At 43.9% G+C, this 18,275-nt stretch overlaps 1 protein-coding gene across 5 annotated transcripts in view; it reads right to left on the bottom strand.

Annotated features, from left to right (window-relative positions):
• RASAL2 (RAS protein activator like 2) overlaps nt 1-18,275 on the bottom strand; it is a 163,744-nt gene that overhangs the window by 124,376 nt on the left and 21,093 nt on the right. The window contains exon 1 of one of the 5 annotated variants that reach the window (XM_064719249.1): nt 1,876-2,061. The exons of the other annotated variants lie outside the window; for them this stretch is intronic. Within the exon in view, the coding sequence (XP_064575319.1) occupies nt 1,876-1,924 (49 nt within the window). The 5' untranslated portion in view covers nt 1,925-2,061. Of the gene's footprint in view, nt 1-1,875; nt 2,062-18,275 lie in introns of those variants that run through there. 5 annotated transcript variants of the gene reach the window in all.

An 18,275-nucleotide genomic window follows, 5' to 3' on the forward strand; every position in this document is an offset into this window, starting at 1 on the left:
AGTCACTTAATACCTGCTAGACTTGCCTATAAAAAAACCCTCTATGTTAATTCTCAGACTGACCTTAAGTGAAATTTCAAGTAGAATAATTCCATTCTCCTTATCCCTGAAGCAAGTAAAAGGGGGCTAGAAGAAACCTGGAGAGGGACTTTTGACAAGGGCATGCAGTGACAGGACAAGGGGGAATGGTTTCACACCGACAGAGGGCAGATATTGGGATATTAGGAAGAAATTCTGCCCTGTGAGGGTGCTGAGGCCCTGGCACAGGGTGCCCAGAGAAGCTGTGGCTGCTCCATCCCCAGAAGTGTTCAGGGTCAGCTTGGAGGGGACTTGGGGCAGCCTGGGCTAGTGGAAGGTGTTCCTGCCCATGGCAGGGAGGTTGGAATGAGATGATCTTTAAGGTCCCTTCCAACCAAACTATTCCATGGTTCTATGACATTTATTTTCACTCAGCTTCTTTCTGTAAAGACTGGTTAATTTACCCAAAGCCCCAAGCTATTTATAGAGAGATCAAGGAGATCTCCTCTACAGTTTCCTGTATTTGTCACACAGCATCTGTCACAATGCAGTCGAGGAGATTACTCTGTTTCAAGTCATATTTCAAGGCAGAAAGCCATGGATTCTGAGAAGTCCTGAGTGAGTAGGGAGAGACCAGTAAGTTTGGGCTAGCATTTCTCAACAAGATCTCCTTCCCGGCAAAAGGTAACACACAAATAAATAATTTGCTGAATACTTGGCACATCCAGTCTGTAACTTCTGCACAAGAGAAGTGCTTGTGCCTACACTGCCCCCTCCACACTCTGAGCTGCAGCCCTGGGAGAGATGGGCAGCAGCCAATAACTCACACTGAAGTCCTAATTTCAAAGAGCAATTTTTCATTAAAATTCACACCCTGATAAAGTTGGCACTTGGATAAACTTTATCACATGTGGCTCAGGTGTGTCCTCCTATCCTTATCCCAGCCTGGAGCAAAGTTGTTGTCCTGCTTCACGAGGGCTGTTTCAGTCTTTGATAATTTACCTAATCAGTCCTAATTATTCAGAGTCATTGATGAGCCTTCTGCCCTACTAAAGAGTCATTCCCTCAGCTATGGCACTGCAGAAATTGTTTCCTGCTGAGGCACTTTGGAATGTCTGCCTTGCAGAACAGCAGTATGAAGAAAGGTGCTTGCACCAGAAAGCCACGAGGCTAATAAAATCAATTCTTGACATTTGAAACAGCCTCTTAAAAACAGTCACTGGGTATGCATATAATCACACTCCATAATTACACTAATTTGCCAATTAAGAGCTTGATAAACGCCATAAATTTAAATGAAAAACCCCAGGCATAGGCTGGTGCTGCTACCGGAATATTTTAAAAACCAAAATATCCAACACTGCTGATGACAATTTCTGTCACAAGAGCACCTCACTGAAATCCAGACAGCTACTTGCCACCAAATGAAAAGAATAGGGACAAAGCAATAAAATAGCTTCTTCTACAGCTCATCAGTGTTGTTTTCTTCTGAACCTCGTCTTTTGGTGCAGTCACAACTGACACAACAGTTTAAATGCTCCTGAGATGCCCGTCTCCTGCAAACTCCCCACTCCCTCCAAAACTTCCAAATCAGAGAGAGTGCTGCTGTTAGAGAGCCAAGCTAAGGCAGAGATCTCAGGGCAGGGAACAGACTTTAAACAGAAACAGCCTTTAAACACACATTCACCTGGATAACCATCATCTCCACGGACAATGCTTTGGCATTTTGTTGCCTTCTCACATTGGAGATGAGAACAACAGCAATACCCAGCAGCTCCTGCCACATTTCTCCTCCCAGGCACCCAAATCCCTTGAGCAGTTATCTTTCCCATCAGACAAGATGTTTCCCGCACTCACCGCTCCATGTCTTTGCCTGCATCAGCATCTTCCTCATCAGGCTTGCCATACTGGAATTTTTACCCGTGCTGCCTAAACCTGCTCAGGCCCAAAGCAGGTGGAAGAGGTAAAAAAAGGCACCTGCATCTTGTGTGTGCCAGCAGCGTGGCTTTCCCTGCAGAGCTGGCCAGCCCCTGGAGCAGCAGGGCTGAGCACACACGCGTGCACGCACACGCACAGGAAGCCTGGGACTGAATCAGTGCTCAACTCACTGACTTCCTTCTCCATGCTGCAGCAGCGGGGCTGTAAACAAGCACTGCACATGAGCCCAGCGAAGCCGAACAGTCCAGCAGTGAAGGACAAAAGAAGGGAGTGGCTCCAACAAGGAATAACTATTTTAAATACACAAACATCTTCCCATCAGATTAAAAGTAGCTTTTAAATGAGGCAGATTCTGAAGCCATTGTTGTGACAGGGTAACACAAGACAAACAGGAGACGCTGCTTCCTCCTCTGGAGAGGTCTCCTGGATTTCCAGGACGGAGCGTCCCACAAGCATTCCGAGTGCCTGGGTAAAGTGTCCATGAAAAGAGCTCCAGTCACTCCAGGGATAGAAGGCAAAGAAGGGGGAGGCAGATGTAGGAACAAGCTCCCAGAAGGGTACCACCTGCTGCACCTTGTGGTGCAGAAGCAACGGCGGAGCAGAGGAGGATGCTGAGCTTGCGTACAGGTCAGAGCATGTGGCTTTGGCCTGCAGCCTGCCCCACAAGCCAGCCCCCACCCCAGCTCTCCATGAACAAGGTCAGCCTGGCAGAAATGAGAGTGTGTGCAGGGATTAGGCAGGAGTCAAACACATCCTCCCCAGCAGCATTTCAAGCACAGCCTGCTTGTGTTCTGGGAGTTCCCCACCTCACCACACAGAGCCTCAGGCTCCTTCAGCTCCCAATGGCTCTTCCCCACCACTTTGTGTCATTTCCCTCACAGCATCTCCACATCTGAGCAAGCAGAGCACACACCAGCATGCACCAAACCCTTTTGCACAGGTCCAGGGGGCTCTAACATTTGCTCCACTGCTGGCAAAAAAGCTCTGTTGATGGAGAAGAGAGCAGACAGGTCAAATTCTAGTGACCCAAGATGCTCCAAAGGAAGATGTTGATTTCTTTGACAATTCCACTGGCTCCCCAGCAGATCTGTGCACTTGGCAGGCATGATGAGCAAGGGCAGGCTGTGCCCATGAGACAGCAGCAGCCATTTGTGTCCAGTGCTGCACTCACAGACTGTGACAAGCTGGGTGGCTCTGGACAGTGCCCTCCCTGGCGTGTGAAGGGACAGAGACACACAAACTCTGCCCATTTGCTCTCCAAAGCTGCATGTCTGCTGCCAGCAGGGAAACCTGCCACATCCAGGCATCCTTGGAAGGAGAGAGCAGGGAGGATGGACAGCAGAGCCTTGGTCCATCCCTGAGGGTCAGCCAGACAGAGACCATTCTCACCTTGGCTGGGACACAGACACAGCACCTTCTGCTCACAGTAATCCAGTGCTGGGAAGTGCCAGTGCAAAGGTGAACCTCCCCCAGCCACCTGGGGTGGGAAAGGCTTTGCAGCACTAGAGACCCTTCCTGTCTCTGAAATCACACCAGAGTTACAGCAGGTCTTGCTCTGGAGCCTTCAGCAGGCAGCGTCCCCACTGAAAACACCAATGAAAAGGGGCTTGACCTCCATGTGGATTGTGGAGCCAAGGCACACTGGCTGGTACAAAAGGATGAGTGAGGAGAGCCAGGAGCTGGGCAAGCCTCAGCCTCAAGATGAGGAGAAGTGCCTGTCTGAAGGAGCTGCCTTCCTATGTGTTTTCAGATGTGCTTTTTATTTGTCCTTCTCTCAAAGACCACTTATCTCATAAAAGGCCTTTTTCACATCTAAACTAAAGCATTGAGAGATCTGCAACTATTCAAAGACCCTTTTTATTACCATCTTGCAAAGCTGGCTACTGAAGACCCTATCTTTTCTTACTCTCTTAATGAGGCAACAGCATATTCTTCTCCCCTCCTCCTTCCACCTTCTTTCAAGAAATTAAATTCTTATAAAAGTACAATTAAATTGCTGATATTCTTAATGGTAACTGCGAGATCAAGGGGTTGGAGTAAAAAGAGAAACAGTGCTACTCTCAAAACCAGAGAATTCAAATGAATCTTTCCAGGTAGAGTGGAGAAGTTTCACAACAACCCTCCACACAAGAGAAGCACAGCTGCAGAGAGGCAAGGGAGCACAGGGCAAGCAGAGTGGAAGGAGAGTGAAAGCCCAGTGGCCTTTTACTGAAGGGCTCCTCTCCTCATTCCACCATCCAAGCCGGAAAAGCAGCACTTCATTGTGGAAGAACTGCACACAGTTTCAAACCTTACTTTCCATTTTAGCAGGTAAAACTTGCTAGCACATAAGAGCTGGGCTGAGCAAGCATCCCTCCACCTTTGTTCCCTTCACTTGACTGGGTTTGGGTTGGAAGGAACCTTAAAGATCATCTCATTCCAAGGGACAGGGACACCTTCCACTAGGTCAGCTTGCTCCCATCTGGCACTGAACATTTCCAGGGATGGGGCAGCCACTTCTTCTCTGGGCACCCCGTGCCAGAGCCTCACCACCCTCACAGGAAAGAATTCCTTCCCAATATCCCATCTAACCCTGCCCTCTGTCAGCCATTCCCCCTTGACCTCCCTTTGTAAACATTCCCTCACAGCTCTCTTGAAGCCTTTTAGGTATCAGAAAGTGCTGTAAGTTTCATCCTGTAATCTTTTCTACTCCAACTCTGCCAGCCTTTCTCCACAGGAGAGGTGCTCCAGCCTTTTCTTCTCCAGATTATTTCCATGGCCCTTCTCTGGACTTGCACCAACAGGTCCTCATCCTTCTCATGGGGGAGAGGATGGTGTAGTCCAACATGTCAGATAACTGCCTCAATACTTATTTTTATGTACACATCTACCAAAAGACATCCAGAATTCAATTCTTCAAGTGCAATGAAATCACTGCCACAGTACAAAACATAAATAATTTCTTTAATCAGCCAAAGTGGGCTTCACATTAACACCCTTATCTCTGCCAAGACCCAAAACAATTGCCACATAAATATTAACAGGGCTCCTTGGCATGGTGCTGTGACTATCACAGGGAATCTCAGGAGATACTGCAGGACACTTCAGATCTGCACCAATGTACAGATCAGCTGCTTCAGGCAGCAGAGGCTCCTCAGCCTGGTTGTGGAGGGGTTCTGGGTAGTAAAAATAAAAAAGCCCTGGGATGAGACCACCTGGGAGCAAAGGAGAGGAAACACTCTGAGGAATCGAAGCCCTTCATGCTTCAGAAAGGAAAATGTGATAGGAGCTCTGCAGCTTCTCACACCCCCATAAGGAGAACAAAAACAATCTTGAATTTGTGATCCATTTAAGGTCATACACAAGATGAGTTTGGTCAGTTAAGCTCTTGAGGAGCTTTTCTAGGACAGACCAACACTAACATAGGAGATGGCAATAGGAGAATGGAGAGCAGCACACAGGCCTCAGACCAGCAAAGGCATACACAAACTCTTCCACCCACTTCCCCAGTGCTTGGGGCATTCACCTGTTACACACCAACTGAACAGAATGTTCTGCACTTCACTGGTGCAAAGTCAATTACAGCTCCTCACCTGGCTCCAGAAGCACCAGGAATCATGCAATTTCCTGAGCTGAGCCCAGGCCTTCTTGGCAGCCAAGGCTTTCAAACAGGCTTCAAAGATTTAAACTTTAGACTAAAGCTTCACCAGCTGCAGTTCAAACCTGTGCATCTCCCCTTTGCTTTCCATGTGATTACAGAAAGTTGTAGTAAAAGCTTTTTCCAAACAGAACTATAAGACCAAATATATTTTTAATATTGCATATAAAAACATCAATTAGAATTTTTGCTTCAGTTACAAATATACTCAAAACCAGAAAAAATTATCACCCAGGGTAGAGTCACAAGGTATATTTTAAGGTTGGAATCTCACATTTATGATACATGATCCTTGACCACGACAAAGAGGGTGCTGCAAATTCAGATCACATTTGTACTAAGGATGCACCAGCTCCTCTAATTTTACAGGCTTTACCAAAAAGGAAGGACATCCTCTCCCCACCCTTAGATACTGCTCCTTCTACAGACTCTACAAAAAAGAAGAAAAAAAACCCACCCAACAAGTTGACAGCCAGCACAGTGAGCTGATGTTTTGCAGGCATTTGCCCTCTGATAAGCACAGAAATGCCTTGTGCTGGGCGTTTTCCCTGTTAACCTTCCTGAGCAAAAACGTTAGTGCTGCAAGAAAACGGAACCCAATGCAGTAGGTAATGATACTAAATATAAGCATGAGTCAAATCACTTTGTTTCTCAGGCATCCAGCTCAACAAGTTGCTTCAGAACAGCAAAAACACAGTCCCTGTGCAGACCCTGGAAGAGCTGATCATTCCTCATTTTTATGGGATTTTTGGGGTTAAGCAGAATGTATTCCTAGAAATAGAGTTCCACAGAACTCTGTGAAACAGATGCCCTTCAGCAATTTTTTACAGCAGCTGTTACTATTAAAAACCCTCATCACCAGTGACCATCTAACAAAACATTCTTACAACTGGCCTAAGAAAAATGAGAGAGAGATGAAAGCACATGGTACAGGGGAGTAGCCAGGGCACTGCTGAGATTGGTTTCAGATTGCTCCTGCCAACAAAACCACAGAATCATAGCATGAACTGTTCAGGCAGCACAGATTAAACTGCCTTGGTGGCCATGCCATGAGTGAATCTGCTCCCCAACTCCTCCAGCTCCAGCAGAAAGGCAGGGTAAGTCCAAAGTGTTCAAGCCAAGTCTCAAGGCTGGCACAGTGACAGAAAGCCAGCAGGATATACTTCCCACCATGCAAGGGACAGTGGGAGGCTGCTTTTGAAACAGAAAAATACACACTTGCTAAAAAGAAGAGTTTAAATATCTAATGGACAAGTCAATGGAGGAAATCAATGGTGCAGTAATAGCTTCGATCATTCTCAAAGTATTTGCACAGTCTGCATTCAAAGATTCTCTTGGGGGAAAAACCAAACAAAAAAACTCCAAAACATACCACAGATCAAAGTATTATGTCAAAAATTCATAAGTTAGTTATTTAAAGTCTACATCTACAGATACTCACCAACTCCCTACCTCCCATCCCCACAAATTGCATCCAATCTGAAAAAGCCATTTAAGTGAACAACTCCACATTTTAAGCATCTCCAATACCATGTCTCTCTCTGTACATTAACTGGGAATTAAGATAGGCAAGGAAAAGAACACTAAGACTACATGGGAGATCACTATAAATTTGTCTCCAGAGTAAGTCTTTATTTGAGAGCAGAAGTTTATTTATTTACTATGTTTAAATGCCAGTTGCAAATCCATGTCTCTGTTTTGCTTTAGCAAAATTTAAAACAGAGTGAAAATGATCAGTAACTGCAGGCAGCACTAGCACTGCTGTGACTGATAGAACAATCAGGCTTTATGGGCCATGGAGAGCAAGGATAGGGGGTGTGGGGAGAACCACATACCCTTCCAGAAATGTGCTAATAAAATGACATATTGTCTTCTTGAATCCAAGACATCAAAACCAAATGTCTCTAATAACTCTTGATAAGACAAAAAACCACCATAAAGAAATTACAAACATGGAGTCACCCTTTTTGCAGCAGGAATTCTCTAAAATGCAGCTCACTACTAGATCCAAGTCCCTGCAATAATCCAAGCTTCCCAGGAGCTGCTCTGCAAGTTCTCAGTGCAGGGCTGAGGTTCACCCTCCCCTCAACAATAACAAAATCCACCTTGGCTGTGGAGGTCTGAGCACATGGCACAGCCTTTACCAAGGTTCCCAAGAGCTGTTTTAGCTCAACTTTGTCAAACCTCAGTCTCCTTCCCTGACTCAGGTGTCCCAGTCTTTCCCAGAAATGCACATCCTCTGGGAGAAGTCTCCTCTTCCTGCAAGATGTTCTGCAAACATCTTACCCACGTTAGCAGAATTCATAGTGAATAAGAAGAGGAGAGAGGAGGATGGGGAGATAAAGCCAGGTCCTTTCACAGAGGGATATGGGGAGGGGTCTCATGTCCTTAGGTGGGAAGGGACCTCAAAGTCCATCTCATTCCACCCTCCTGCCATGGGCAGGGACACCTTCCACTGTCCCAGATTGCTCCAAGCCCCCTCCAGCCTGGCCTTGGACACTTCCAGGGGCAGCCACAGCTTCTCTGGGCACCCTGTGCCAGGGCCTCCCCATCCTCACAGGGAAGAATTTCCTCTTAATACAAAATTTAAATCTACCCTCCTTCAGCTACAGGTGGTGGCAGAACAAGACAGGCAGGCCATGACTGCCTGCAATTGTCTGTTCTACCTCCACACAAATCCTGCAAGGATCAGGCAAAAAATTCCCCCAAAATACGAGCTATACACAGTGACAAGTATTTCTCACCTCTTGCACAATGAACAAATTAAGTTTCTTGGAGCTCATACAGTATTTTAAAGTGCACTCCAAAAAAAAAAAAAAGTGAAGTTTCAGTTTCTGACAAAGGGTTTTGATAAGGAAGAATTTGTAGATTGTTCTCTCTTCTCCCACTGCTCTCCCTCCCTTGGGACACAGGCAATTTTCTACATAAATGTTCAGGAAAGACATACTAACGACTGCTTTGAGCTGCAATTTGAGCCAGACAGAAAAAATAAAGACAAAAAGAAGAAGAAAAAAAAAAAAGACAAGAAGCTAAATTCAGAAGCAGGGAAATCTGAACCAAAAGATGAAAAATAACTGCACAAATGATGCCATTGCCAGTAAGGGGTAAAGCCTTTGTGGCTGAGCCACAGCAGCCAGTGCCAGCCTGGCAGATCTCAGCCACAAGGAGCTTTCAGCAGCTTAATTGCCTCCCTGAACTGGTGAGTGAATAACTCAGCGTCCAGACAAACAGGAAATTCATTGGAAACTGAACAAGAGACAGCCAGTGGCTCATTCTGCAGGTTAATGTGCTTTTAAATGAAATGAACTATAAAAAGATTACAGCTTCCTAATCAAACCACACTTTTGAAAGATGAAAGGGAAGGAAAAAAGGGAACTCAGGGAGGCTGAGGATGGGAAGCTAAAATAAGATGAAGTATCTACAACATATTAAATGGGGCAAAACCAGAAGACATATGCACTTTGTGTCTTTACATACTCTCCTGGGTCCTCACACAGGACTTTGCAGTCCTTCACCCAGTGTGAGCAAAGCTGGGAATGCAGATGGCATTTCTCTAGAAAAAAATCCTGGGCTGCATATCAGAGACAAGTGCACTTCTATAACCCTGTGTTCAGCACAAGGAGGAAATGCTGTTTGCACCTGCAGAACATCCATCTCACTTCTGACCACTGGTACCACAGCACTCTCCCAGTGTTTGCCACCAGCTCTGCTGGGAGGTGAGATAAATGATTTTCTTGTCAGCAGCAGTGCAAAGAAAAGCACATCAGATCTCAGCCTCCCCTGCACTTCTTGTTTTAGAGGAGGATTTCTAGCCAAACTATGCTAAAAAGACAAAAGAACAAATGTCTCCTCACACAGTTTGCTTGTTGGTGCACCACAGAAAGAGTACATCATTCATTAGCATGCTAATAAATTTTCTGTTTCATTGCAGGATGCTGCCAAGCTAAAATAACAAAATACTGCTATTACTCTGTTAGTTCACTATCTTATCTTTGTAAGTAACAGAACATCCAGCTAACTGACCGTAATTGCAGCTTGGGCTACTCTGCAAGGTACAAGAGACTCAAAGGGACCCACTTCCCTCATTCTCATTCACCTCCTGGTGCTATAAAATTTATTCAGTGCAGCTCTATTGATAATTTGGAAGTCTGAGATTTATCATATTGGCACCTGCAATAAATATGAGAAGGATGCAGATATTAATCTTTAACTAAAGGTTTTCTTTACCAAGAAGGTCAGCCAACCAAAATGACCACTTTAAAAAACAAACAAACAAACAACGAACAAACCAACCCCCCACCTTTCTCTGGGACAGTGCTGGCACTGAGAGGTCACACTGCTTTCAGTGGGAGGAGATACTGCTTTAGGAATATTATGAAACCAATCCAGCACAAAACAAACAGAGCCAACTGTTCTGTCTGTGGACTTATGGGAGAGCACAGTGCAGAGCCACCCTCCAACCTGGAGTGATTCTCCCAGCAGGAATTTATAACCTTTAGAGGCTAGACTGATGAGATCCTGCTCAAAAACAGCAGAAGAAATTTGCTGGTCTCTTCTTTTCTCCTCCTGGAATCTCCCTTTTCCCCACCACAGACCAGACATGCTTAATGGCTGTGACTGCACACAAGGTCCAACTTTTGCTGTTGGCAGACAGCTGCCAGAAACCTACTCTTAATCCCTAAACTTGGGCACATCAGTAAGGAAAACAGGAGTTCAGAACCACAGGAGAATCTTGTAATTTGCTCTCTGAAATAACCCTGAAAGCCCACTGCAATCCACATGCAAAAGAATGTGTTTTCCCTCAAAAAAACTCAAATGAGCATTTCAGTCCCTTGTCTTCGTGGGAATCACAAGTGCCCCTTTTGATAACTCATGGATTTCCACGTTGGCTGAGTGAAACTCTGAACAGGCAGCCTAGAGAAGCAATGGTTTTTCCTTTAGCAGAACAAAAGTTGTTTTCAATTGTTTTGCAGAACTCTTCCTCATGGTCCTTGTATTTTAGTGTTGATGAGAGGGAAAAAGAACTACAAGGTATGGTAGTCCAAAACAACAAATCACATCTTCACACCAGATTCCAGGTGTGTTGCTGAATGGTTTTTTGTGAATTTTCCCTCCTATGTGCTGGGAATCCTGGACTCTTTTAGAACTCCAATTAGAGGCTACCAAGCAGGAAAAAAAAATCCACCGACCTTCATCTCTTTCCTCGTTTTCAAATGTTTGTCTGGAGAGGAGGAAAGCATGAAGCAGCATTTATGAGATGCCAGTTTTACTGCAGAAATCAGGAAAGCCTTTAAGCATAAGCACCAGCTGCCTTGTTTACTGGGGCAGAGTTGACCCAACCACTCCTCGCTGTCTTGTGAGTGGGACTGAGTCACCAGTCGGCTGCAGAACCTCAGCTGAGGGCTGTGCCAAAGCTGCTCAAGTTTTTCTAAGAGGGGGTAAGTCAGTCAGGCATTTGACAGCCTGCTGGACTGCAACCAGTGCAAGCAATAGGCAGACAAAAATGCAGCTCCCAAGAGAGAAGCTCTCCCCACCAGCACAGAATGGCTCTGGGATACCATTTTTGTGCAAGGCAAAAGGCACTCTGCACCCCCAGAGCATGGATTCACATGCAAACTCACCACTGGCACGTCCATAACTGCCTAGAATAATCTGTGCAAAATTGTTTTATGTAAAAGTACAAACATGGAATTTGAGAGAAGGGACTGTAGGGACTGTCCCCTTAGCATGCAGAGAAGAGAAGGCTTGGACTCTTTGGGGCAGTTCCTGCAAACATCTCTAATTCTGCAACAACCTGAAAAAGAAAGCAGATAAGGATGTCCTAAAAAACATCCCTCTCAAAAGGATAAGAATTTTAATCTAAAAATGAGCAAGATGGCACTACTGCTGCACGTGGGGCAGCAGTAAGGAAGGGAAGGACACAAACAAAAGAGAACAGGATGAGAAATACCATGAACTAGAGAAGAAGGAAATGAGAGAGGAGGAAGAAGAGAAATAATAAACCAGACTGGTTGTTTTGGGAGTGGAAGAAAAGATGAAATATAGGAAGTGTCATAATTAAAGTGCACATTATTGCTTCTTTCCTATAAAACCACAGGGGACAAGATCACACAGGTATTTTCCATCTCATCCAATAAGCACACATCCCCCAGCTAGTGAGTGCCAGGTGTATTTTTCCTATGACTTGAGGAAACGCTTGTATTAAAATTAAAAATAAAAGGGAATGCTCACTTAATCTGCTCTGCAACCTGAATCCCCACTTATAAATGGCAGGGGCTGGAGACAATGAGAAATTGCTAGATTACAGAGGCCTCTGCAATGCAGTGAGCAACAGCTGAGGGGTAAAGTTGGAACACCACCAGCGGGCTTCAGAATGCCAAATTAAGTTTGCTTGCACAGTTGTTGCTAATAAAAACCACAAAGCCTTTCTCCCTGTCTCTGCACCACCTCATTCATCCTGCTCCATAATGCTGAAACACAACTAAAATCAACAGGAGAGCCTCAGCAAAATAATCCTGTCTCCAACAGCTTCCAGTATTCCCTGCAGTCAAGGGAAGAGAGGGGCTGCAAGGACAGGTATGACTTCACTGAGGATCCAAGGTAGTCATGGTATTTTCTGAAAAATCCCTTTGCCAGGATTTTTCTGCTGAGAAGCCTCAGAGGAAAAGAAAAAGAATAATTATCTGCTGCTGTGGAATGCAACAGGTGCATCTGTGATTGGTCCATGTTGGTTGTTTCTAATGAATGGCCAATCACAGTCAGCTGGCTCAGACTCAGAGCCACGAGCTTTTGTTATCTTTCATTTTTTCCTTGCTAGCCTTCTGATGAATTCCTTTTTTTTTACTATAGTTTTAATATATAATTTTCTTTTAACATAATATATATCATAAAGCAATAAATCAGCCTTCTGAAACATGGGGTCAATATTCTCATCTCTTCCCTCATCCTGTGACCCCTGTGAACAGCACCACAATCCTTCACCATGGAAGTGAGGATCCCCCACAGTGGTGAAGCCCATGAGTGACACAGGTGGCAGTTGTCACTCCAAAGACAAAGCATCCCAGCAGGAGAGGCACTTCCAAAAGTGCCATTTCAAGCCAGTGAAGTCACAAATATTTTCTTACTATGTTACGGATAAGCAGAACTTGCTGATGTTTATTGAGAGGTCTGCTGGGAGCTACAAAATGATTTCTTTACTTTTTAAAGGCACCAACTCCTCACCAAGCAGGAAGGGCTGTCCTGCAACTCAGAGCAAATGGAAAGCAATAATGTGCACTGAGCTGCTCTGTCAGAGCTCAGTAATTACATGAAGGAGCTGATCTGTTAGCAGCCAGTCTAAATAGAGCCCCTCAAGGGGCTCCAGCTCAATCACTGGCACTTTGAAAGGCACAGTGCTGCTCCAAGGGAGCTGCAGCAGCAGAAGGGAGCACCAGACGTGTGCTTATCAGCAAAGAGGAATTACCTACTTATGGAATAATAAATTGTGCTATAAAAAAAAAAAAAAACCATCATGCTGCAAGGAACTTCATTTCACACAGGCCACATTTAGAAGCACATCAGTTAACTCTAATTTGCCTTAATATAGCAGATTAGCAATAGAAATTCTCAGCTTGCCTCTAAAGTGAAGGGTTTCCCAGCTGCATTAGCACAGTGAAAATCACAGCACTGTGATTTTCCTAACAGTTTTATTGTTGGGAAAATGGTTTTGACTTAAGAAGGGAGCTTCTCCTGCACTAAGAAGATGTCTCAGGGAGTTATTCTGCCCAACAGCGCTTTGACACTCAACCCTACCAGCCATCCTCCTTCAGACAGGGGGAATAACTACAAGAGTACAATGCATTTTGCAGAGCAAACTGATCCCAAGAGCCCCCAATAAAATTGTGCTGTAGCCAAAAGAGTCATCTTTCAAAGAAACACATGCTCCTGACTGCTTCCTTGTGTAAACAACACTGTAAAACAGGTATTTACTTTCACAGGTCAAGCTTACCAAAATTCATCACATAAAAAAATGTGCATGTTTTCTACAAATTCAGATTATTTCCATTTTATCACAGTCCTACACTTTAAGACCACAATTCCATAGAAGAGAAAATATTTGGGGAAATACTTAACTCTGCTAAACAACATCACAGATTCTTCTTTTTGCAAGTGGCCACTATAGATGTCATCAAATCCATGCATGGCTCTCAGGCCTGTTTAATTCTCCCTCCATGGCACAACAAACTGTTCTTCACAAAGAGCAGCCCTACTTGCATCCCAGACTTGTTAAAGATTGTTCTGGTTTTTTAAAGAAAAAAGGAAATGCTTCTCCATCACTCACCTCTCCCCATTGCAACAGGGAGAAAGCACAGAGCAGAAGCTGCCTTTTTTTTCCCTTCAATCTGTATTATATGCAACACACAGGAAAAGCCCATTAAAGGAGGAGGATTATTTGCATGTAGCAGAGCCCAAAAAGTCAAGGAGCAGACACGAGGAAGGCTGCCCAGTCAGATGTGGTGCTGCATTCCTTAGAAATACTATCATTTTATTACATTCCTCTTCAAGGAATTAGGCAAAGCTGCAGAACTTCTGAAGATGAATGAAAGGAAAAAGGGATAAAGAAATGAAGGCGTGGCAAACCCTAGTCAGAAACCAAAATTACAAAGACACTCTTGTAAATAAACATGCTTTGTTGCCTGCCTTTTATTTTGCATCTTTGACATACTTCTCTGCTTATATTCGAGCATATGTTTGTTTTTTCTTTAGGAAAAAAAAAGAAAACTGCACACAGCTTGGATTGTGTCTGTGAAAGTGTAATTCTGTATGAGCAGGGAACAGCCACAGGCCAAGTCAGCAACTTTCAACACAGCTGGCATCAGGGATTCCACAGACTATGGTCCTTTTGTTACCAGAGCTGAAGGATGTCAAATATTTTGCTCATTTGACTAGCACATGTTGCTCTATCCTACTTGGATTTTATGCAGTCTAAGCCTTCAGTCTGAAAAAGAGAGGAAGTTTTTAAAATTTGTAATTTTATATTTCCAAATGTGACTGAAGGATCAAACATGAGTCCACCACAATAAGCAAACTGAAATGGTTGCCCTTTCAAGATGTTCATCAAGTCTGTAGTAAAGCAGGATACTTTAATTATAATTTTTAATCAGCCATTTTTATGAGGTTTTCTTCAACAGAAAAATAGAGGAGATGGAAAAGCCATACAAGAATACGTTTGAAAGATCAGATATAAAAGGCATAGCAGCAGATCTCAAAGGGAAAACTTCTAATTGAGCAATGCTAAATGTAAATGAAAACAAAGTTGAAAGAAAAAGGTTGCTACACACTGTCAAGTGTTAGTTCATCAGCAAGAGACCTGCTGAAATGTCACACCTGGGGCTGTGCTCAGACACCTCAATGCCACATGGCAGCAGGGGCTTGCAAAGGGAGAAGCTCCTGCTCCTCTCTGCCTTTGTGCTCTCAGGTGGAAAACCCACCCTAAAATCAGTTCCTTGTAACACACAGTGTCAGTTAGGGTTTGGAGTCAATAATAACCCAAACACAAAGACCACTCCTTGTGCTCCTGAGAACAGCAGTCTCCACAGGCAGTTACTTGGCACAAGGAGTCACCATCATAAATCACACTTTTATTAGCCATGCTTTTCCCCTTTATCTTCAGTTAGGCTGCACCACCGTCCAGGGTTCTTTGGGACACTCACACTTCTTACAGTCCATTAGGCTTTTCTTCTGCATAATACAATTCTCAAGCTTCCCACTAGTCATCCTTGGGCCAAATCCAGCTGTCTTGTTCAGTATCCAGCACCTCTCCAGGAGGAACACACACACACACCACACTTACACCAGAGACACTTCAGACTCCATGAATGGGCAAAAGTCACAAAACAGGACACAGGTGTGCATGAACATCCAGTCAGAAACCTTCTGGGACTGCTGCCAGTCCATAAGAACAGGTTTATTCAGCAAAAGAAATGATACCAGTTATGCAGGAGGCCTTCTTGTTCCTGTTTCCTAGTTATGCAGTAAATCTGGACTGGGTTTAAGGTACAAGGCTGACTCCTGCATGGCACTGCATTCATAAAATAGATAAGGAAAAATTCAGCTTGCAAACTAAAAATGAGATTCAAGGCAGCTATAAGCATGAGTGTAAAACAATGAGGAGGTGGAAGAAAAAAGATAAGGACATTTCTCTGAGGCCAAGTATTGAGGCAACTGTTGAGGGAGGTTCTCCTTCATGCAATCCCTCCTTGGTGCAGAGGAACACTTCTAAGCTAAGCTACCACTCACTAAAATTTTTCAATTAAATTGGAGCAGATACTTTGAAACAAGCTTCAAATTAGAGAGTGGCCCTGAAGGCTCCTTGTAAAAATTATTTATTTCGGTAATCAATAAAATAATAAAGATTGGAGACAAAGGGGCAAGATCAGCACTGATATCCGACTTGAAAAAATAAAACCCACAAAAAAAGACACCCACAGTAAAAATAACTACCAAACCCCTCACTTCAGCCTTCAGAAGTCATCTTTCTGCTGCCCTGAAACAATAGGGCTGTGTGTTCTCTTTGTGAGATATTTTATTTCAGCCACCACACCCAGTTCTGGGAAGGGCAGGACGATAGCTGCTGATTTGTTTGCAAGATGGTGCAAGGTGAAGTCAAAGTTACTGTTCCTGTATCCTGTTCAATTTATTATTTTTTTTAAATTTCACACTAGTAAACATAGAGACAAAATTCACTCATATACTAAAAGGAAAAGGGAGCACAGCTTCCACCACCTCACCAGCTCAGCCTTAATTGGCATAAGCTTCAAAGTAAGGAAAAATTCTTCCCTCCCTACATTTGAGCCTCAACCTCTGCAAAATCAACACCCTGCACAGAACTTTCTTCAGGAGGGAACAAGTCAAAAATCAGATTTGTTTTGCATATAATGCCCTGAGCTTATTTTCACTTATGACCTAGATAGACAAATTATACAAATCCAGACTAAATCAAAATAAACCAGCACATGCACTGGAGGGAGTGTGTGTCTAATGTTAAAGTTGTACATCACATGGTCCTTTATCCAGACTGGGGACCTGAAGAGGACAAGCAGAAACCTTTTTTAAAAGCCTGTTGTGTTAACCATCACCAAGCTGGCCACTTGGCTAAAACAATAAAAGGATTTCAGCCAAGTGAGCATTACTTCCTCTAGACTGTCTTTTAAAAATTAAACTCTGGAAAGATAAAAACAGTCATGCTCAGAGCTAATTATAGCAGAAACATTGCAGCAGCTAAAAATGCTAAAAAGAAGCGGTGGGAAAGGAAGGAAGGTAGCTTAAAGGGGAAAAAAGCAGGGAATGGCAAACCTGTCATATGTGTGACACTTGGCCTTCGTGCAGTGCTCACAGAGAGAGGGAAGGTAAAACCCCATCAGGTTGTGGACAACTAAAGTCCCAAACTCTGAGAAATTCAAAGACACAGAAGACCCAAAAATGCTGCAAGAAAACAAGAGATGTATGAGTAATGTGCAAATTAAGTGGAAAAATTAAGAAAGGATTCTCACCCTGTTTTTTTATCCCAGCTGAGAGCACAGCTCAAAAAAACTATGCTGCTGCCAGGCTCACACCCAGCTCTCCAAGCCCAGCCTGGGCAGAGCACAGGTACAAGGCTGCTTTATTTTAGGCTGGTTTATTTCAGTGATTTTAGCAAGAGAACTGTAAGCCTGCAGAAATCCCAGAGCCATGGAGCCTCGTGAGGAGCAGCAGTGTGTGCTGCCAGCCTCCCAGAGCAGCTGATGAACAATCTTGCTCTCATGTGTAATCTCTACTTGTGTTTTCTTGTCATATTATTTTCTTTCCAACCCTATAATCAAACATTTAGAAGCTACTTCGACAGCACACATACTACTTTGTCCTTCTATTCCTAAACTTTGGCTAGTAATCAGGTGACCCAAACAAGGGCAGACTACTCATTTGTTTGGGAGTGGCAAATCAATGAATGGAGGAAATTCACAACACCCTTTGCCCAGCACTAAACCAGGTTAGTAGAAACTTTCCTTCTGCCTGTGCCTCGGGGAATTACCTCCCCTTGGAATCAGCAAGTGTGAGAGCAGTGAAATATCAAGGAGAAAATGAGAAGCCTCTGATTAATGAAGCTTTCCAACACAGCAGAGTATGTGCATAAACTGCTTCCCATCACTGACCCACCAGAGGATCCAGCACAGGCTGCAGAGGGATCCACCAGCATGAAATGACTGTAGAAATTACTGTAGAAATGACTGATGCCTCCCTGCCCTCCCCCAAAATCCTCAAATCATTAAAGCTGGAAAAAGAAGGCTATTTCTTTTTGCACATTCAAGTAGCTGTGAATTCATAACTTCTCAAACCCACACACACTAACAACTGTCCTCATTTAAAAGATTTCTCACAGTTGCTACAAGCCAGGAATAAAATAGATATGAAAGTACTGCAAAAGGCACTGGAACAAGAAAAAAATGTCAGCAGAAAAGATACTGAAAAGAGAGGGAAAAGTTTTGATGCTTATTCATGCTAGTTATATGGCAGGATGATTTTCCCCAAATATCTGTAAAATCAGCTTATAAAATTGGAAAATAAAGTTTCACCATCTGTGAAATCAGCACAAATACCAGAGATTCTGATCTGAAATAAAGTTCAGTTCCATAGTAGGTGCTTAAAAAAACCAGTAGGTTGGTTC

Source organism: Zonotrichia leucophrys, chromosome 8 (assembly GCF_028769735.1).
Source record: "Zonotrichia leucophrys gambelii isolate GWCS_2022_RI chromosome 8, RI_Zleu_2.0, whole genome shotgun sequence".
In the NCBI taxonomy this organism is placed as follows: Eukaryota; Metazoa; Chordata; class Aves; order Passeriformes; family Passerellidae; genus Zonotrichia; species Zonotrichia leucophrys.